Here is a 22,640-nt window from a genome sequence, read left to right as displayed (position 1 = left end):
CAGGCAGGGCCATGTGGGCCAAAAGCATGCCTCTAGCTCATTTGTAGTAAGTATTCTAGCCATTGAGAGAACTGACTTTGTACATCTTACTAGAAGAGGCATTAGAGAGCAGCCAGGATTGTAACTTTCACCAAGTTGTCTGATACTCTAGGGGCTTTAGGGAAAATAGGTACAGTGACATCTTCTGCTGTTAGGAACCAGTGGACTCATACTCATGGATTATATTCTGGACAAAGTCCTTTTGTTTCCCCCCTCTGCCTTTTTGCTGGTGGGCCACCAAACAGTGTGTGTTCCAGAAAATATTTAAATTGGAATGAATGTGAACTGTATAGCAGCAATGGATGTGGAAGTCAGAAATTGCAAAGAGGCTCCACTGTCTTTACATTAATTTTTTTAAACAAAAATACGCCATGGATGTGATCGTGGTTCTGTAATAGGCTACATACAGAAGGTAGATATGGGTACCTGACACTTGAAGGGATTTAATGAGAAATTAGGATGATTTTCTACCTTTTAGAGTGCAGGTAAGAGAGCAGTAGATAGGCTTGTGCATAGTCACTGGGCAGCAGCCTCGAATATTAAATTTTCAGTTTGAGTCTTCTCACAACTTTAACTGCATTTCAAGTAACACAATTAAAACCCTGCCCTACTGGAGTTCATGTGCCATCTTCAGAAGAATCACATTGTGAAGACTCTGGTAGGGACTCCAGCATGGTCTCAACTGATGTCCCCAAGTGGGCAGATGGCCAGAGGTTGGTGGTAAACCAAGACATTATAGAGGGGTGACAGCAAGTAGGTAGGTGGTCAGTGCTCAATAGATACTGGCCTTTCCCCCGAATTGGGTTCCACACCCACCTCTGCCTCTTGTCCTCCTTCCCCAAGTCACTTCCCCAAGCTTTGAAATGCCTGGGCTCTTGATCAGTGGAATGGAAGAAGTTAAACTGCCTGTGCACTGGGCCAGGGTCTCAGCATTGTGCTGGAGGCAGAAGGAAGAGGGTTCTTTGCAGAAGCTGAGAATAGTCAGGAGACTAGCAGATGGGCCCCCAGCCTCTGGCCACCAAGAATCCCAAAGGGGCCTTCACACAGCAAAGGGATCCGTGGCTTATGAATCATAGAGTCGATCAAGACAACTGAGCCCCACCCAGCCCTTGTCCCTCCCTGACTTACCTTGCTCCATTGGCCGCCATTTCTTGAAGCGAAAGGTCTAGGGATCTGATAGTGCAGACCAGCAGCCTTGCTGTCTTAATGCAGAGACAAAAAGTAGCTGACCATCTTCACTGTCCCTTTTCACCAATTTCAGGGTTTTGGGTGAGTCCCATTCTACCATTTAGTGCAGTGACCCAGATTGGGCCACCCAAGAGAGGGTGGGCTTTTCCTGTCCCGTTTTCACAAAGGCATGTTTCTACTCTGATCTGCTTGGCAGGTCAGGCTTGGACTTTAGCAAGTACTTCCAAAAACCACACGGATCTGAGAAGGTCCAGCATTAACTAAGAAAGTGCCCTGTATGGCTTCAGGTAAAGGACTTTTGGAACACATTCCCAATCCTCCCACCTTTTTCTGGAGGCAGACAGCATAGTAATTAAGAACCATAGTCTAAAAAGTATTTACTGTTAGCCTGTCCTTCAAAGAAGAAACCCAGCTTTCCTCTCAAGCCTTGGGCCTCCTGCTTATAAGGGGGGCTGTGACCACAAGGCCACCCTCTCTCTCTCCCCTGCCCAGTTCTATCTTCGTGGAGGCCAGGAGGCTAGGAAGCAGACACACAGATAAACAGAAACTAACCTGAAGAGGAAACCTTTAGTCTGGCCTTGCCATTCATTCCCTTGCTCCTGGCAGCATGACATTGTTTGCCTCGGAATGGCGGGCAGACGTTTGCTCTTGACCTTCTGGGTGTCAATGCCCCAGTCAGTAGGTAACTTTACTCTGCTGTCTTAATTTTCAATATACAGGTTGACTGTTTCTAATTGAAAATCCTGAAATCTGAACTACTCTAAGATTAAAAACTTTAGGGGAAAAAAAGCCAGGTGGTACGTCCCTTTAATCCCAGCACTTGGGAGGCAGAACCAGGCAAATCTCTGTGAGTTCGAAGCCAGCTTGGTCTGCAGAGCGAGATCCAAGACAGGCACCAAAAACTACACAGAGAAACCCTGTCTCAAAAAAAAAAAAAAAACTCAATTGGAAAAATCTGCTCCCTGACCCTGCATACAATTAATAAAAAAAAAAAAAAACTGAATAAGGTTACTGTGAGGAGAAGGTGTGTATGAAACATAGCTGAATTCATGTTTAGACCTGAATTTCATCCCTAAGATCTAGCTATCGATATATCCATGCACATATACTCCAAAAAGGAAAAGTGAAAAACTGTTGGTCCCAGGCATTTCAGCTAAGGGCCACTCATCTTCAGTAAAATCTTCGTGGCTTCTCACAGGAACAGAATTCTTATCTGAAGTTCTAACCTGTTTAGTTTTAAAAGGTGACTTTCTTTTTTTTTTCATCTGGGGATTTTACAAACACATGAACTTCTAGTTCTACTTTAGACTATTTTCCTTAGTTCTTTTTGTAAGCTACTTGTCTTTTAAGAAGATATGTCTGTATAACCCAGTTTACTTGTGATTTCTGAGACTTCTCAGGGAATATGGTGTATTGAGTGTATGAATCTGCTTAGTTGGGGGCTTGGGAAAAACCATCTTCTCAAACAACTCCAGAAGTCCAGTTGACATTATGATTGTGTAAAAGCAATATGCATTCAGCACAGGCATTTTGAATTTTAAACTTGGATCTTTTCCTGGACTAATGTTGTATAGTATGATGCTGTCTTGCTATGCAGGGTAGTGAATATGAGTCACAGTTCCTGCTAAGTTGAGTCTCGCGGTCATAAGAGAAACAAGAAATACTCCAGAGTGCGCCGTGTCCATAGTGTGCCGCCGTGTCCCGAGTACAATGTGGAGCCGTTCAAACGTGTTCAATGCACTTTTCACCTCGGATATTGCGCGTTTATGTGAATTTTTTGGGGTCTGATCCCACTGTAAAAGGGAATCTGCACTCTGCTTGTGACTAGATATTAATAAGTAGACTTAAATGAACACACTGTACTTCTGCACAGTTCAAAACCTTTCTAATTACAGAAGTACTGTATTTGTTTTCAAAAGTGTTCACAGATTTTACAGATTTATAAGAAGTTGTTAACATCTTACTACCAAGAATTAATCACTGCTCTTTTTTGTAAGCATATGGATATAAAGGTAGCATATTTCTACCCATATTTTAATGTTTCTCTCATTGGTTTGAGGTGTTTCTATGAAGGTGTTTTTTTCTAGAATTTTGGATCTCCATTCAATGTGCCACTGAGCTCCTCGTCCTTTGTTTGCAAAGAGCTCTTTATGGCCCCTCTCTGGGATTTTCCGACCCAGGAAGTCCAAGACTGCTTACCTCGCAATTCTCGAAAGTGTCATGTGTTCCATAGAGTGTTGATTATTGACATTCATTGCCCGAGATGAGCAGTCAGCAGTTGTCCTTTTTAAATTACTATTCGGGGAAATCAAAAACAGGAGGAGTACCTTCTAACTCCCTTGACAACGGATCACCATTTGCCATGATTGGTTTCCCTTCCACAGCACAGTTTCAACTGTCATTTAAAACTATAAAAAAGGAATAAATAAACAGAATGGAAAGAAGGAACTGAGCGAGAGAGGAAGTGGTAGTGGGTTGCAGTGCCTCCTTTCACTCCGTTGTCTTCTTTTCTAGGACAAAGTGGGGCAGTCATCTTCTAAACCACAAAACCCGGCCAGGACTGGCTACTCTTCTCAATCAAGAAGGCAGCCAGGTAAGAACCGACTATAACTGTGTAACTACATGAGAACTTCATAGTGGTCCTTGATATGCATGAGATTCTACAATCCCCTGAACATAATGTGAAGGTGACTGAGTCATTAGTATAAAATGTCCTAAAACCTGGAACCTGTGCTCATCCCCCCCATGCACTGTGATAGAGTGTGATACTATTGAAACACTTGTCACACTGTGTTGTTTAAGGGCACAATGATACAGGGGAAATGTATGCATCCGTTTAATACAGTATTTCCCAGTGTTTTTGATCTGTGCTTGGTTAAGCCTATAAATGTGAATCCTGGGGGTATGAAAACCCAACTACATAGTCTAAAATGTTCTTGCCATTAATAAAATAAGATTCTAGCATCTTCATTTTCTCTTAAGGCCAGTAAGAGCTAACACACACATCATTATATATTTCCTTTCAATGGGCAAACTTTGATGAGTCAAAGGTTAAATTTGATTTTGTGTGAATTATTTGGGATTCAACTTTTACCTTACTAGGTGTATTATAACTCAATACACCATACCGCTGACAAATGATCTCATTGAAGTTGAGATACTCGAAGTCTTTGTGTTAATGTTCACATAGAAGTCTATGCTTAGCCCTTTGAATTCTACATGAAGGCAACTGGCCATTGCCTGTTGAGGTACCTCCACAGAGAGCGGATCTTCTCTTTTACCTTTTAAGGGTCCTTCCACCCTGGGAACTGCTGAATTTTGTGTTGAGTAACTCCACAGCAGAATCCTCTATATTTGGGCATGTTTGTATTTTCAGTTATGCTAGCATGCATGTATGTACGCTTGGCATCTCTCTTCCCTTTTCTTTTCTCTTCTTCTTGTCCCTTTTCTTATTCTTTCTATATTGTTAAATTTCTGAGAGTGTCACTGTGGGGAAGAGGGAAAGGTCTCTAAATGCATATGGAAGTAATATGGTAAGTTAGATCTAAGAAATGGAAACTCTGATCAAGACTGAAGACTCTGATCCTGACATGGAACCAGGATGCACATAGCCCATCGTTGGGCTACTGGTAAGTTAAGTGTAAGTCCAAGAAATCATATGTTTTTGAGCTGGTAATTAGAGTAATCAGATTTTTTTAAAATTGTCTAATGAAAATGAGGATGACATTTAACAAAAAATAAACACTGAGGTGTACCATGTAATCAGATAAGTGTTTTCTCAAGCATTAGGCAGCTCATAAAAGAGCCAGGGTTGTCTGTAACAAACAAACTCAGGTTCACACTTTAGAAAATTTTCCAATGAGATAATATAAATGAAAGTGTGCTTGTTTGTTAGGACTAGTTTGAAGTATAGGACAATTATAACTCAATACACCATACCGCTGACAAATGATCTCACTGAAGTTGAGATATTCGAAGTCTTTGTGTTAATGTTCACATAGAAGTCTATGCTTAGCCCTTTTATCATAAAATTAGTAATCAAACAGAAAAAATTCTTAAAAGCTTATCTCTTACCCATTGTACTCTCAACTATTCATAGACAGTGAGTAGAGTTGGCCTCCTAAAGAGAGCTCTTTGCATTTCTCCTATGTAGCAGCCAGTGGAAGCTAGGACTCCGATGGGTCACAGTACCTGAGACCGCTTAAGCGGAAAAGATCATGTTTTACTGTTGAATTCAAGTGCTTATTGCCCTGAAAGTTTTAGCCTTTAAGCACACCTCTGACATTGACTGCTGTTAGTCCTTCTCTTCACGTAGCATGTAACACAGACAGGAAAAGCCAAAGGAGAACAAACCAACACAAATAAAAATGTAATAGTATTTCTGTTTATCAATAGGAGTAGTAAAAATTATAACATCCCCAGGATGAGTGAATTCAACAAGATTTTCCGCTGCTGCGTGAAATCACTAGGGTCTAGCATTATAGAGGAGATGCAGAGAATTGTTCTGATGGATGAGAAGATGTGTAACAACATCTTCCCAAGTGTATCCTTGCCCTAGTTGTAGATGCCATGAAATTCCCAGCAGAGTTTTGGGTTGTCTTGACAAAAGTTTCCTAACTTTACCAAGAAAAGCAAGATGATAATAGCCAGGAGAAACATGAAGAATGAAGTTTATAGTTGGGTGAGTTAAGACAGACAGCAAGGATTCTTCACAGAAAGGAAGTGATATGTTCATTCAAGACAGGTAGATGTGGAACCAGAGCAGACAGATATGATAGGAGCCATGCAGAACTAAGTCTAGCAGAGAAGTTGACAGAAAGGAAATGCCTGTAACCACAACTGACTGTACTTGTAGTTGGTGAGAGAGGATGAAGCCCACGGCACATTCTATTCCGCAGTCAAGTTGAGGCCAATTAAGTAACTAAAAGTGGAGGTGGGGGGACAGTTTCTCTTTTGGAGAAGTGAGAGTCTCCATGCTTTCAGGCTAAGACAAAATTCTTTACTAAGGCATTGCATAACCCTAAAGGCAAATGATAAGTTTGCATATAAATACATTTCTGTATAAATATACCAAATGACAGGAAACACTGAATGGCACTTCAGCCCGGGGGTGGGAGGGTTCAATGCATATAACATGCATAGTATTATTGTCATAAAAAAGACACTGTCAAATAGCAAAGGTAGCATCGAGTCTGGACAGGCAATTTGCAGAAACATCAAGCATGCTGTCTTCCTTCTGATTGTGGACACTCATTTCACATGAAAACTAAGGAAACCAGCTGAGTGGAAATCAAGGAAGCCGATGCTCTGAGGGAGGTTTCGGGGAACACAAGGGCACAGTCCCTCTTTCAAGTGTGTCCAAGTGCAATGTTCATCTTCCCTCTTGGCACACACACAGCACTTGGGAGTCTGTGGTGAGCAGGCCTGGGGTGTGCAGCTCTCCAGCAGTACAGTACAAAGGCTGTTCCCTTCCTGGGAGAGAGTGGATCAGCTTGTCTCCAGGCAAGCATGGAGCCCCACAGGAGCATGCAGGGGGCCTTCCCAGTGCTTTCCCCCAAACCACCCTCTTCTCCTCCCATCCTACACCCAGAACCAAGTTCAATGTGTGAGGTTATTTTTAAGAAGCCTTCTTGGGCTATTTGGCTGAATAGGACCAAGATACTATGCTGATCCTTCTTGCTTCCTAATTTCTGATACACATTTTAGGATTGCACGTATGTGGGACCCAGAGCTGCCAGTTCCTTACAGGGGACCTAATGTATAGAATAGAAGATTAGCTGTGCCTTTCCTTGACCTCTTACTTCTCTCTGGCAAAGAGGATTTGTCGTTCCTGTTTGATTATCTCATTCCTAACATAAGCTGCTTATTTTTTATGTGGCAGTTGCTAAAAACACTCCATGTATTTCTTAGCAGCACCAACAGGAAGGGCCACACTTTCCTTTGAAAATGGCTCATTTTCTAATACTTAAAAGTACACTCGACAATTTCTAAGAAACACTTCTTCATTGTGGAAAAACATGTAAAATAAATTTATTGTTCTAACCATCAGAAGTGTATAATTAGATTTTATTCAAAGTGTTATACAACCATCATCATTATCTATTTCCAAAATTTACTTAGCACTCCACAGAAAATCTGAGCCAATTAAGCAATAAATTCTCCTACCTCTTACAATCGCTAGTCTACGTGCTGTCTTTCTGAATTTCAAGGTTTGTCCATGTTAGCTTGTATTATTGCCCCATATCTTGTATTACTAAATAATGCTCTTGCTATGTTGACTTCCATTTGTCTCTGGATGGACATTTCTTTGATTTGCCTCTACCTTGTCACCATTAGTGGGGCTCTTGTCGCCGTTAGCATGTGAGTGTCCAAATCTCTAGACTTCAAGTCTTGTGGGTTTATACTTAGGGGTGGAATTGCCAGAATTTCCCTTACTTCCATCCAAATGCCTAAGCACCCTTGTTAGAGTCAGGATGTTAAAAAGTAGGAGAACCATCGCTAGTTCTTTTCCCACAAAATCTCTAATGTCTGCATTCCTTCTGCACTATGGAAAATGAAACAGCTCTTGCCATACCAGATAATGATATTTATACGTCATGATGGTTGTTCCATGGTATCAGATAGCATGAGGCGTTATAAACTGTTAGATTTGACATGATTTCTTGGCTCTGTCTTCTACTTATGTGTTTATGTGACTTCTGTGTTCTAAAAATAGGTTCTAGAAATAGTGAGAACTTTGGATTCATATTTTAGTTCATCAAACTCATCTCACTAGTCTACGTGATAGAAATTGTTACCAGGGTCATATTTATAGGAAGGACAGAGGCCTGAGGTAGGAGCAATGTCTAGACGCCACCCTTTTGAGGGCTGGGGCTAGACTTGAACCCAGGCTGGTGGATTCCATCCGCTGAGCCTTTTGTCCATCTGTTCTTTATGGCCTGCATGTTGGAACTTGGTCCTTATCTGCCATTTTCCTTCATTTTTGATTCTTGGGTTTTTCTGTAACCCACACTAGATTGTGACCATGGGCTTGGGAGCAGCTGAGAAGATGCCATCCCTCCTGTCACCTCTGCACAGTGAACACTGGCTTCCCATTAATTGTGCTTCTTCCCTCCTTCCCACTTTGAAGATCATTTATCTTCATAAAGAAGATGGGAACAAAAAGGCATTGAGGAGCTTGCATTCTCTGTCTTTGGCTAGTGTCAAGCAAGCAGCCGACCTCTTCCTCCTGGTCCTTATTTGGAGCAGAATTGAAAAAGCCATTGTCATCCTTTGCCATTTTTCAAGTTTCAGCTATTCTGGGCCTTGCTTTGCTGATGCTCTGCCAGTTCACGCCACTCTTTTGTCTGGTCCCTTTGAGCAGATAATTGGGCTCCATTAATGTTTCATGTCTCCTTTAGCTGTCAGGATACTCAAGGTTCAGTAAAGGGCTTTAGCCCAGCAACTCTTTCTGTTTCCGTGGCAGGTTAGCTTTTCATTCTGCTTGCTTGCTGGGTAGTTCTCCTGTGACTTCTATTCATTCATCCCTTCTTCCTTCATTATACAAACGTCTATTGCTTACCAAGACCATGTGAAACACGGGGCAGGGGTGGGGGTGGGGGGCTACTCCCAGGGGATGCAGCAGTAAGCCTCACACTAGTCTAACTTATCAGTCATGTAGTGTGGGTCATTTTGTCCAATAAAGTCCCTTTCAAATCAAGCAGGGAACAATTTAAAAATAAATAATTCTTTCACTTAATTATGATCAGTGGTAAAAGAAAATCTTCAAATTTCTCCTAGGTAGAAAATAAGAGCATGTGTTCTCTGAAAATCCAATATTATTTTCCATTACATTGTTCTCAGATCTTAACAAAAGTGAGAGAGACAGAAAAAAAAAAAAACCTCAAAACTACTACAATTAACCAGTATTAAAACTCTCTCTCCTTGTTCAGGTAAAGAGAATGATTTGGGGATGAGTTGTTTTTCCTATAAAAAGTCTATCTGAAAGTCAGGACTTAGCTAGAGGTTTTCCAAAAGTAAAGAGCCCCCTGCCATTCAGAAACACTTTAGGGGGGCCTCCAAAGTCACTTCTGTTGGCATGGCTAATGTTTGTTCCACTGTGAACCCTTTCTCTAAGACACTGATACATGCTGGGCTGCAGTGAATCTCCACAGAGAAGATGTTTCAGTAGAGTTAGAAACTGTTTGCAAATAACCACCAATCAGTAGGGATGGGAGCCCAGCATCTTGCCTCACTTTCTGCTTTACCACTTAGAATGTGCATGACTGGTCACTTGTGCCTGTTTGACTGCAGATTCAGTTTGGTTTTGTTTGACTCTGGACATCTTTGATATCATAGTTCTACAAGGTGCAGTGTCTTCCTCCTTGCTACCTGCTTGACTGTGTTTGCTGCTGGTAGGAGAGACAAATGAGCCTAACCCATTCCCAGTACATAGCCCTTCTGATCTAATCACGCACCAGAGGTCCCATCCACCAACAACATGGAAGTTGGTTCCAGCACCTGGAGTTTCAAGACATTGAAATATTCAGACCTTAGCAGGAACTCATTTCTACTATTCCCTGAGCCCAGCCCTAGAGACCAGGACTCATACCTCCAGGTGCACTCCAAGAACATGCATTCACCCACAGAACCCCTAGTAGTCCTGCATTGTGGGCACATTAAGAGATGACTCTAGATGGTCTACTGATCCAGCCTTGGTCTGAGTGTGCTGTCCTGGTGAAGCTGCAGCCTAGTCTCTGTCCTAGAAGCCAGCTTCTATCTCCTGGGTTTTTTGGTTCTGGGTTCTTCTGGGATGACTTTCTGCCTCTGATGCCTTAGGCCTGAGGTTCTTCTGAGAGCCGAGTGCCCTTTCTACGACTGCCTTGTCTGTAAACAGAGGTGGCGTCAATTGCTCTCTCTTAAGCACTGAGCAGACCCATGCTGGGAGGAGTGCTGGCCTCTGGAGTGTGTTTATAGACCAGGAACTTCACTCTGCCAAGAATCCCTTCATCTGAGGACACAAGCCTGCTGTACCTTCCCACTTCCCCCTAAGCTGGAGCCAAGAACCATCCCTTCTTGAGATGACCCCTCTCAGTTGGGAGCCCAGGCTCATATTCCTACAGGACATACTACTCCCTGTTCGGTGCCACTTAAACTGGAGCAGGTTTTAACTTCATAGAAGGAATTACTTTTCCAGAAGTTGTAAAAGAAAGTTTCATATCCTTCCCTACTACTTTATATTTAGCATCATGACCCTTTTCCAAAGCTTGTTGCATAAGTCTTCATTATATCTGGTGGCACGGATACTTTTTACTGACATAAGTATTACACATATTTGTAGGCGCCATGTGGTGCTTTAGTACATATATGCATTGTATAATGTTCAAGTAAGGGTAAACATATCCTTCTCAAATAATTACCCTTTGCAGTAAACATTTAAAAATATGGGGTGCTTTATGAATAGTGTGGAAGCAGGAAACTTGTCTATTTTATCAACATCTATATTCTAGTACCTTAAATAATGTTGGATAGGTAGTTTGTGTTCAGATATATGTTGAAACAGACAGTGTTGGATAGGTGAATAGATTTTGAATTTGTAGAGTTAAGTTCATGAATGTATGGTGTTTCTGTTTCATATGATGATAAAGATTCCCCAATGTCTCATTTGCTTTTAAAACATTGACTCTTTGAGAGCTCACTACCCTGAGTGACAGACTTTTGGACCATCACCTTGATTTTCCTTTTTCGAGTCCAGTGTTCCTAGACTAATATTTTTAGGGTTGATGGAAAATGGGAACCTTCTAAAGTGACAAGTTATTTATATAGTTTCTTGTACCCAGGCTTCTGCCTGATTTATGATGTAATAGAAAAAAGTAGGAATTGAAATTAGAAGGTTGAAAAGAAACAGATCAGATTGCTAAGGAAGATTTAAGAAAGACATAATTTATCTTGTGTCCTTTTTGAGTGTTACTTTGTAGACTATGCACACATACAAGGTATCTTCTAAAAGTAAAAATAGCAATTGCATGGCTGAATCTGTGCTTTTAGAATGTAATTTGCAGCTCAGGTCTTTGATTCTCATTTGACAGGCTGAAACATTTTGGTAGTGGAAAATTCCTTTTCTGTGTTGTATGAATCTTTGGTGTAGAATCCAAGTCATCTTAAAGAACTGGGAAGAGACTTAGTAATGCCCAGGTGCTTCCTTGCACATAGTGGGAGGATACTATAAAATCTGAGGAAGGACACTGCACACTTTGCCATGGGTCAGTCATTGAACACTGGGTGCCAGCTCTTTAGTTTTAATGAATGGAATCATTGAGTAAAATGAGTGGCTCTCCTTATTTTTTTTAAATGGAATTACTTACTGTACAGTTCCCTGTAACATAGTTTTAAAAATAAATCTCACTAGAATCAAAGTAAAAAAGCAATTAATCATTTTCTTACTGATGTTTGTTGTTGTTTTTAGAGGGTGGAGATGGTGTATCCTTGCCCAACCACCAAGTTATCTGTTTTCAACTTTGTGATTTGCCCTAGACTTTAGCCTATGGTACTAGTTGCCCCTGGGTTATTGTGGGCCCCAACTGTCTATAAGAGTAGACACACTTTCTGTTTATCTTAGTTCTGTTTATTGAGGCTCCATTGGCAGGAGAGCTTTGCACACACCATTGTAATGTGTGAGCACGTTGAACAGCCGCTTCCTGCCACCATCTTGAGTAGTGAATACACATGAAATTTGTACTGACGATTCATGTTCTTAAGGAGAGGAGCCCCATGTTTACTGCAACTCACTTAAGAAATAGACAGCATTTCCCTGTGCTCTCGGTACAACCTGGAGAGGTCCCCACAAAGCCAGTCTTGGGCACCCTGCACATCCTCATGATTTACTTGCCACCTCACTGCACTCTCTATGGCTGTGTCTACTCTAGGTCCCTCATGGAGTGGAATCATTAACTCTTTTTTTGTGTGTGTAACTGTTTTCACTGTGTACAATTCCCTTCCTTTGAGGATGAATAGTACTCTTTTGTGTAGATACCCTACAGTTTCTTTATCCATCCATCCACCGAGGAGTATCTGAGTTGCTTATAGTAATGTGCATACACAGTGCTCTTCAAATCCTCCCTTCACTTTTATGATATGTGAGGATCTTCCCATTTGTGCAGATAGACTTCAAGATCCAAAGAAACTAAAAGTCACAGATGTTTGAGTTCCATGTGCAAAATGGTGTTGGGTTTGCCTATAAAATAGGAACATTTCCCCATGTATATTACTACTTGATTGTTTTTAACACCTAATTCTACATAAATAATGTAGGCTATATACTGTGTTGTTTTAGAGGAATGCAAAAATCATCTGTATATATTCAATGTAGATGCATAGATTTTGTTACCTCAAATATTTTTTGCTCTATGTTTTTTTGAATCCATGGATATATGAAACCTTAGAGAAGGCTAACAGTACCTTCATCTACTTTTTTTAAAAAAATGAAACATTGGAAAGCTAGAGTGAATTTTAACATCTTTCATCTAGTTACTGAAGATACTTACTAAAATATTAGTGAACTTCCAGCTTTCCGTTGTAACATTTGTACCGTATTTAATTGCTTGATTTCTGCCACCTCAGATTGGAGGATGAACTGTGATAGTTGCTTAATACCATAAACTATTTTTTTACAATGAAATCATGTTCCTTAGGTCATTTTTTTTAGATTCAAGTCTATTTTGAAAGAGTGTTTATTCATTTCTGTCTTCAAGCTTTTTAAGCAATTGCTGTAAAGTAACAAATCAGAAAACACAAATAAAGTAGCATATGTACTGATTTTTGACTGAATTTAAAAAAAAAACTTTACTAGAAACAGAAGGTGCTTAGAAAAACATGATCCTTTAATTGGGATGACATGGAGTAGTATGTGTAGTTAACCAAGTATTGTTGATCACACACTTAATCAAAAAGACCAAATACATGCTGTGTCTCTGACCCTGCCTGAGGGGACTTAAATGCCTTTTCCAATAAATATCTCAAGCCTGGGGAAATGGCAACAATGACATGGTCCAAAATGAAGAGTCAGAACTTCTTAGATAGAATACTGTTTAATTTTTTTCTTTCCAGAGACTCAGTCACTCTCATTCAGACACACAAGCTTGCCTACAACTCTCCATTTCCTAGCAGATGTACCTTCCATGTAAAATCAAGAGCAAGCAAGGCAGGCCCTGAGTGTTCTCACTCACGGAGGGGGTCTCTGAAGAAGGGACCACCATAACGGATACGTCATATATGCATAGTGCAAATGCCTTTAAAGAGAGAAAGTAATTTAGTGAAGAAAATCCGGAACCACCGTTAATCTCCAGTTCGCGTAAAAAAGACACTAGATGGTGCTGTGAACCAAGAAGTGTGTTAAGGTGCTGAGGTGCGCCCGGGAGTGAAACCCTCCTCGGCTAACACTACTCCCCTCTCCTTGCCCTTCCCGGATCAGCACACCTTACCTGGCTTGTGAGAGATATTTGCCAGTCATGGCTTATGAACCACATTTATTTAACTGAATTTATTTAACTGAATTTATATGTATTTCCAAACAAAACTAGCCTTGAGTTTGCTAATGACAGTGAAGCAAGAAGAGATGTGAATTTGAGATCAGATGACCTCAAATATTTGGGGCAAAGTCCATGCCCAGTTGAGACTGGGCTTTTAGGGAAGGGAGACAGCTACTACAAAGGGTTTGATTGGCAGCCATGTTTGTTCAGGAAACACCTTACAAATTCATCTGAAGTGAAACTGTATATATAAAGTCATTTCTTTTCTTTCCTACTATTCTTTCTGAAGGAATACTCTTGTGGAAAATTGTGTTTCATCAGGCTAGCCTTGAATAGACAACCTGAATATTCATTTCTAGAAACATCAGTTTGCCTCATTCTCCCACTTCTGTTCACAAACAGTTTATTGGAGATTCACTCAGGTTCACAGGACTACAAAACAGTTTAGCAAGTGGCCATGTGGACAGAAAAGACACACAAGGTCCTCACTGAGAAAAATATAAGCTTATATAATATTTGCAAGAACTGAATGTGAGATAGGTCAATGGGGAAAGACAAAGAACTAACATGATTTCAGTATATTTTATTCTAGTGCTTAAAAAATAAGATTGGTGTAGACCCTGAAGAATCGGCTACTTAAAAAATGGTTTAGAAGATTTAATTTTTAGTCTACATTAGAATTTAAGGAAGTTCAAATAAAGTCCTTTCACAGTATTTTTTTAATCTAAACATATAAATAAGTTAGTCATTGTTCTCATAAGACATATTAAAGTTGGTTGTAGAGTAAGCCGTTTTTGAGCTTTGAAGTTTTATTTTCATTTTGTGGCTGTGGAAAGCCAGTAGGTTTGAAGAATGGGGATATAATAGCTGTATTTGATTGGTAAAGATTGTAACCTGGTAACTGGATGCTATCAGATTAGCCTGGTATTCTTTCAAAGACCACCCAATAAAGTGTATTCAGTTAAAGAAGTTGCTACTTTAGAGGAAAAGATAGTAATCTGGACATGTATTCATATAAAGCATCTACGTGCTTTATATGAATAATATTTGTATGATATCAGAATTGCTTTGGCCTTGGCTTTAGTGCAGAAGACCAAGCCAGGAATTTACCTGTTGACAAAAAAAAATAAAAGAAAGAAAAAGAACAGGAGACACCAGAGACTGCCACCAGGGGTCGGCACAGCCAAAGGCTACGGCAAGCTCAGGGGAAAAATAGCTACAAATGAAAATCTGCCAGCATGATCCAAGCCATTTCATTTTCTCAGAGGCTGGGGGCCCTGTTGGATCAGGAATCGTGTTGTCGTTGGGTTTCAGTAGGACCAGAGCAGTAGAAATGAGCAGTAGAAATAAGGCTCAGTGTCTTACAAGCACTCTTCTGTCTAAATACTTAGGAAACAGTTCTGTGTGTAGCAAGATTCGGTTCATGTGGGGATTCCTTTAGTCAGTGAATTTGAGCTAGCCTGCCCGCCCCCTCCCCACCACCACCACCATCCCTATTAGTAAACTTTGTTTCACCCAATGTTAATTCTTAAAAGATCCATCAAGGCAGAAATGCTCAGTTGTGGGTGGAAACATGAATATCTAATTGTTTGGAGAGCTTAGGTTAAGCCACTGTTAGTATGTCAACTAAACCTGAGTATAGATGTGTCAGGAAGCATGTATTCTAGAACTCTCCTGAAGTCCTAGACTTGTGAACCCTAGTGTAACTTTTACTCCCACTGAAGTCTTTGTTAGCCACTCAGACCCTAGCTAGGCAAGTGCAGTCCCCTTTGTGATGTCTTAGTTTTACAGTTGTTATTACCAGTTCAGCACTTCTACCCATTTACTCTCTAGAAAGAGGGTTACTGTCTCACCATCCAAAGCCTGTGCTGTATCAACCTCCTCCTCCTCCCCTTCTCCCTGTGTATAGTTCCTAGAGTTCACTGACAATCGGAGTCCTTGTGTCCACCTCAGTGCTTCTCTCTCGGGTCCACAGCCCACTGTTCCCTCCTTGTCAGCATCTCTTACACAGGGAGGGCCTCTGTTCTTATTCCAGTAGTGACTATACCAGTCAGACAGCAAGGGCTCATTACCACTATTTTCAGCAGCCTGCTGTCTTGTGTCTCCTGATGGCCTTGGAATATGAACTGCCTAGATATACCATATATCATTGACGCTGTCCAGTTCCCATCAGGGTCTGTCTTGCAGCTTCAAGCCAGGGGGATTCAAGGTTCTGCTTCTGCCCATATATTCCCATAATTGTGTCCTGTCTCCTCACCCCCCAGAAAGGTACTAATTCCTATCATGCACAGTTTCTTGCCATTCCCTACATCATGCCATGTATCCTCTGGTAACCTTTACTATCTTTTGTGGTCACATCCTTTAGTCTTGAGAAACAAGGGGCACCCAAGAAAGGCCATCTAGGACATTGTAGTTAGTGCTGAAGAACAAATCCTGGGGCACATATATTCTAGAGAAGCACTCTACCGCAGAACTACTTGTCCAGCCTGCCATATGAGTGTGGGGAATAGAGGGGTAGGGACAACCCGCTATTCTAGAAAGACCTTTAAGCCATGTATTGTTCATATTCCTGGTCAAACAAACATCGAAATTTATTCTCAAATCTGAAATGCTACTTATGTGATCTAGAACAAAAGCAAGTGACTTCATTCCTCAAACCTGTTTCCTCAGCTGGTAGACCAATTGCTCGCTTTGTGTTATTTTTATGAAAAAAAAAACAAATGAAATGGCGCTGCTTCTTTTGTATCAGACTCTATTATAAAACAGATTTTACCTGACTTCATTCTCACAGCCCCCAAGGTGATGGCTATATTGCTAACTCTGTGTTAGACTTGCAGAGGCTAAGAACAGAACAGTCTGTTGTCCTGGGCCTGGAGAGTGTAGGAATAAGCAGAGCGTAATAAACAGGCTCACAAATGCCTTCTCTGTTCTTTCTAATGCTTAGGAGTCATGACCTGTGAGGGTGAGCATCTTAACAGTTTGTGACTTGCAGCCCATGTGTGGGGTTGGGGATAACTCCAGACCATATCTTACGGCTTGTAAAGTACTATGATGCCATCATCCTAGGTCACTGTCTGTCCTGTTGTTAAAAATTGACAACTTTAGAAAACACTGTTTCGTAGAAGACTTCCTAGTATTCTGGCTCTTAGCATCTCTCCACCCCTTCTTCCTCTATGTTCCCTTAAGTACAAGAGTTACAGTGTAGATATATCCATAGGATCTGGGTACCACCTGATCAGTTGTTCTCTGTATTTTTACTTGGTAGACTTTTTGTAATTGTCTCCATCTCTTGCAAAGATGTGAGAGCTACAGTTTATCTGTGGATACAAGGACTAGTAGAATGCAATTAGAAATTATGCTGTTTTAGCCAGGCGGTGGTGGTGCATGCCTTTAATCCCAGCATTTGGGAGGCAGAGGCAGGTGGATCTCTGTGAGTTCGAGGCCAGTCTGGACTACAGAGTGAGATCCAGAAAAGGCTCAAAGCTACACAGAGAAACCCTGTCTCGAAAAACCAAAAAAAAAAAAAAAAAAAAAAGTTCTCCTCTAAGATCCGTGACCTCACTAGCTCTGGGAAATTGGGTAGGTTTCTAGTATTAGGCATGATTTCATCCTGTTGAGCAGGCCTTAAGTGAAAATAGAGAAATCGTTGGTTGCCACCCATATATGGGTACCACTATTGCACTGTTATATCTTGCCATGCTGGCTGTTGTTGTTACATTCATAAGTGTTACAGCTGGGTAGGACTGACGGTTACTTCCTTCCACAGTAGCTTTTATAGCACCTTTTGGTATGACAAAAGCTAATCCTCAGGGAGGAGATTTTCAAGTCAGATCCAGCTTGGCGACTCCAGGTCTTATGTCTAAACTACATGGTATCTTTAGCAATAGGGACTTACCTTCAACCTCCAGAAAGCAACCGAGAGCAACTGCAATAACCTGTATTGTTTTGAGGGTGTCTTGAACTCCCCTGACCAACAACTCAAAAGAGGGTCTCTCCTTCCTGGTGCTGGGGTTTTTGTTAAATAGTCTCTAGCTCTTGCAAGGAGCATTGTCAGTCCCAGTAGGATAGCTTTTTAAACTATATATGTATGCAGCATGTATGTATATGTATTTATGTAATTAATAAGTAATAATATGATTTCATAGTATTTTGAAAAAGTATCTGGTTTGAGGGCCCGACCACCCAGAGATGAGCATTTTGATGGAACTCTACCCCCTCACTGACATTTCTTTCTTCTCTTGCTTTTTTTCTACACAGAACGTAGTTTTGGCCTTCAACTGCTAATGAGTGATATCAACTCATCCGTGGAAAGCCTTAACTCAGCTTGCAACATGCAGTCTGACACTGACACTGTGCCGCTTCTTCAGAATGGCCAGCATGCTGGCAACCAGCCAGCAGCCTCTGGCTCTCGCGGCCAGCAGGCGCAGGCGTCGCCAAAGCAAAAAGTGCAACGGTCCCAACCTGTTCATATTCTGCCTATCAGGTGGGCCCAGAGAAGGTACTGTATAGCCCATTTTTATTCTTTTGGGTCCAAATGGGGGTGGGAAATGACTATAGAATCAAGTTAAATGGGTTTCTCTCAATAGCAAGTACAGTTGTCATCCTATAACCTTGGGGAAACTGAGCCATAGCCCTAAAGCCAAAGCACAGTCCTGAGCCCCCTGTTTATTGTAGTTTTCCCTGTACATACATACCAATGGTGAATTCTGGCTTGGAAATTAGACACCATAAGATACACAACAATAATTAATAGCAAAACAGAACAATTGTAACAATAATGGAAGTCACATGAGTGGGTCCTACCCTTGTGACAGTGAGATGACACAATGTGATAAGGTAGAAGGAAGCAAATGGAGCAGACAGGTGTCACGATATGCCAGGCTACTTTTGACAGTCTGTGGCTTTGTCATCAGAATTTTCAAATCATGCCTATGCCAGCTGACCTCAAAGAACTGAAAGTGCAGCTCTCAGTGGACCCGGGTATGCTAAGCAACACTGCAGTGTTTGGTGTGAACTCGCTGCCTGTACATTCTCCCGAGCTCCAGCTTCACAGCTGAAACCATGACCATGCTCCAAGTTCTTGTTCTTGAGAGTAGGATCCGTAGACCAGCTGCAGTGTCCTCCAGGGCCTAGTCAAAAATGTACAGTTCCAAACTTCAGCCGTGGTTCTGTTCTGGCCTTAGCCCTAGGGGACTAAACAGGAAAGCATATCTGTCCTGGCGAGAAGAGAGCACTGGGACCTTGAGGGAACTTCCTGGGAGGTGGCAGGTCTCCGAGCTGAGTCCAAGCTAATAAGAAAATGGAAGGTTGGGAAGTGGATGCGAAGAACAGGTTCTAAAAGGCTTCTGTACCTTTCCCAGCAACTGGGCAGAGGAAGGTTTAGAACATGTAAGAGAGGATATGTTTTGGTTTAGGCAGCGCAGTTATGGCCTGAAGGGTTGTGGGGCAGGAGGAGGAGGTCAACATGGCTGCAGAGAATGCACTGACATGAAAGCTGTCAGAGGAGCCCACAGGCCTGTAGGTGGTGGGGTCACCATATGAAGAAGGGTGCAGTTAGTTGAGGGTACTGCTGAGCAGGAAGCATGGGACTTGTGGATGGACTTAGAAAACAGGCAGGAGTGGGAGAGTGGCTGGCTTCGTGTTGAGCCAAAGCAAGGAGGGTAATTAGAGTGTGCAGACGGTAGAGAGGCCTGTAGTCATCTCCGGTTTATGAAACCAACCAAGTTGAGGAAGGCAGCTCTTGAGGAGCACTGCCTTTGCCTGACCCAGTCTCAGGGCTCCCATGAGTTTCAGGTGTGCGTGCATGACCGAGCAAGGATGATGAGCTCTTAATACAAGCCTGCTCCTGCCTCTCTGGGAATTCACAGATGTGTGTGTAGTGGACTGTGCTTGGGATTATTGCCCAGCCTCTGTCCAGCTGGAGTTGTCGTGGCTGTACTTTCTCGGCACTGCCTATTCTGGAATGTTCTACTCCCCCATGCTTCCAGAAACTTCTAGAAGGGTTCTTTCTGGTCTGACATTTTAAGTCTTCTTTAGCCTCAGTGACTAGCTTCCCCTAAGTGTGTCCTCTTTCCTAGGAGGTGGTGAAGGGTGCTGGACTCTTGGTCAGCTGCCTTTCAGGCTTTCTGTTTTTTGTTATATTCATGGGGTGAATTGACCCTCTCACCCATTTCTGGTTTCTGTTGAGTCTGGAAGAGAAACTCATTTCTTTATGAGTTTTTCCAAGGTTCAGGGGTCTACTAACTGCCCATCCAAAGCTGCCTTGAGGGTGCCCCAGCATGAAGGAGCCTTCTTAAAGCTCAGAGGAGAAAGGGCCCAAGGATGTGTCAGGAGGAGGGTAACAGCAGAGAACCCGGCTTCTGATGAGAGTTCATGTGTTGCCCAAGACATTTCAGCTTCAGATTCTAGCTGAGCTTGTCATTTCTGTGGTATCCTTGGTGCCTCTGGTCAATAGGACAACAGCGCTGACTATTGCAAGGTGACAGGCATCATTGCCTGCCATTGACTCTTCTCTTGGGTGTGTAAGTGTCTCTTGTCTCCTCCCATCAAGGGAGACTTGTTTTAAATGGTTAGAACAGAAGTGACCATGCTCTATAAAGTGACACACCTGTTGAGCAATGAGCAACAGGCTCCATAAAATTTCTCATTCATTTACTGGAGTCATTCTCACCCAAGTCCTATGCGGTTGTTGCTTTGGATCACTCGAAAAGCCCAGGCTCACAGCAGAGATAGGCAGGGGAAGGGAGAGTTTGCTCTCCAGCCTACATAAGAAAGCCCTAGAGCAGTGGTTCTCAATCTTCCTAATGCTGTGACCCTTTCTTTAATACAGTTCCTCTTGTTGTGGTGACCCCAACCATGAAATTATCTTGTTGCTACTTCATAACTGTAGTTTTGCTACTGTTATGAATCATAATGTAAATATCTGATGTACAGGATGTCTGATACGTTGAAAACTGCTGCCATAGAGTTTCATGATGGGTGCTGGGTACACACTATGGGTGGGTTCCCAGTGCTTCCCACAGGCTAATGGAGCAGGAGGAAGGCTCAGGCGAGGGAGACTTCTCAGGCAGATGAGCCAGGCAAGGTTTTGGAAGCATGGCCACCTCCACCTCCCAGGTCCTGGCCACCTTGATATCCCTGAATCTCAGTCCCTCTCCATAGACACTTTAGTTTTGTAGCCTCAGGGACAATCTTTTAATGTGGGCCTCTGTAACAGGAATTGCTGTCATCTTTATGTAGTGCCCCTCAATTATGCTTCTGCGCAGTATCTGTGAAATGTTACAGCTTAAAAAAAATTAATGATGTTAAAAATTGAAATTATAAATTTTCAAAATACCCTAATAAAGAAGGAGGCTTTTGTGAGCTGCTGGGACATCAGAAACAGTCCTGTCTGGTTCTGTAGATCAAAGATGCTGAGGCTGAGGCTATTACAGGAAGAGAAGGATTTGTTAACAATAAAAATAAGCTTTTGGCCACATCATCAAGCTGGTATTGGAACGAAACAGATGTCCTTCCTGCCTTGGAAGATCTGTTATCTTAAAAGTCAGTGCATCATTTCTCAGTCCACACAAAGTGGCAAGACAGATCTTCCTTTGAGGTTAGAGGTTGGTCGGTAAGGCCAGTGGTCACATAGTGAATTTTCAAGTAGCAGTTCTCTCAGGAAGGCTCATAGATAAATGAACTTATCAGATTGTAAAGATATTCAAAAAATTATTTGAAGATAATATACAAAAGGTAGTCCCAAGGTATGCAAAAATAAAAGTTGAGCAGACTGTGAGTAGACCAGACTGCTTCTCCTAAAAGGAAGGCTCTACACACTGGTCATGGCCCCTTGATGGTGGGTGGGTATGTGGGTGCATGGGTGGGTAGGTATTTGGGTGGATGGGTGGGTGGTTATGTGGGCAGGTGGGTGGAATGAAATGTCTCCAGGAAACTCTAGGAAATGTGGTCAGGAGGTCACTAGCAGGACTGTGCAAAGAAAAGCACTGAGCATTTTGTATCGTTTGTAGCTTTGACTTTGAACTTCGTTTTTATGCTATTTTCATGATTATATCCAATTCATCATCCATTGCCTAATGGTGTGACAGTGAGCTTTGGATTTTTCAAAGGAGGAAAGGAAGGAGAGGTGAAGCTGCAGAAGTGCCCAGGAGTTCAGAGGAGATAATGAATCGGTAAGGATACTCCAAGAAGATAGCTCCCTGAACCTGTGACTTCCAGTGTAGTACTAACCACCCTTCTGTACAACCTGATCATTCCCTCCATTCAGGTGAGGAAATGTGAAACCTCCTCTAGGATTAGATGTGTATGCATTTCAGAGACTTGAATGAAGCTGCCTTTTTCACAGAACCTTTTTACATACGGGGTACACAGTGAACAGATGGCCAACAGAACATCATGTGCCGGGCAGCAAAAGATAGGTAGTGTAGTAGCTACTTTTAAAGTGTCTGAACACTCAGAACTGATGGCCGGTCTCTGTCATATTCTCATCTTATAGAACAGAAACTGTACTCACTAACAAGCAGCTCCCCTGTCTCCTCTGCACCTGGTAACTACCCATTCTATTTTCTGAATTCTACTAACTTGTATGCCCTACACAAGTGGAATCTTCCAGTATGTGTCCTGTTACTGGATTATTTCTCTCAGCATAATTTCCTTAAGCCTCACTCATTTTGTAGTATATGTCAGAATAGCCTTCCTCGTTTTTTAGATAATTCTCTTTTTAAGGCTACATGATATTCCATCACAAGGACACACCACATTCCGCTATCCTATCCATTCACAGTTGGACAGGTGGGTTACTTCCCAATTTTGTCCACTGTGAATAATGCTGTCATGAACACAGGTGTGCGAGCATCTCCAGAAATCCTATGTTCCGTTCTCCGCGGCATAGATGCAGCAGCAGCTGTG

General features: G+C 42.0%; 1 protein-coding gene across 11 annotated transcripts in view; it reads left to right on the top strand.

The window, feature by feature from the left end:
* Grb10 (growth factor receptor bound protein 10) overlaps window positions 1-22,640 on the top strand; it is a 115,429-nt gene that overhangs the window by 52,286 nt on the left and 40,503 nt on the right. For 8 of the 11 annotated variants that reach the window (XM_052734537.1, XM_052734536.1, XM_052734533.1 and 5 more), the window contains exons 2-4: window positions 3,742-3,820; window positions 17,991-18,231; window positions 21,821-21,904. In XM_052734537.1, the coding sequence (XP_052590497.1) occupies window positions 18,017-18,231; window positions 21,821-21,904 (299 nt within the window). In that variant the 5' untranslated portion in view covers window positions 3,742-3,820; window positions 17,991-18,016. The remainder of the gene's footprint in view (window positions 1-3,741; window positions 3,821-17,990; window positions 18,232-21,820; window positions 21,905-22,640) is intronic. The other 3 variants (XM_052734530.1, XM_052734528.1, XM_052734529.1) reach the window with 3 other exon arrangements.

This window comes from Peromyscus californicus, unplaced genomic scaffold (genome assembly GCF_007827085.1).
Source record: "Peromyscus californicus insignis strain IS unplaced genomic scaffold, ASM782708v3 Scaffold_13__1_contigs__length_99412109, whole genome shotgun sequence".
NCBI classification, from domain to species: domain Eukaryota; kingdom Metazoa; phylum Chordata; class Mammalia; order Rodentia; family Cricetidae; genus Peromyscus; species Peromyscus californicus.
This window is presented reverse-complemented; position numbering and strand designations above follow the sequence as displayed.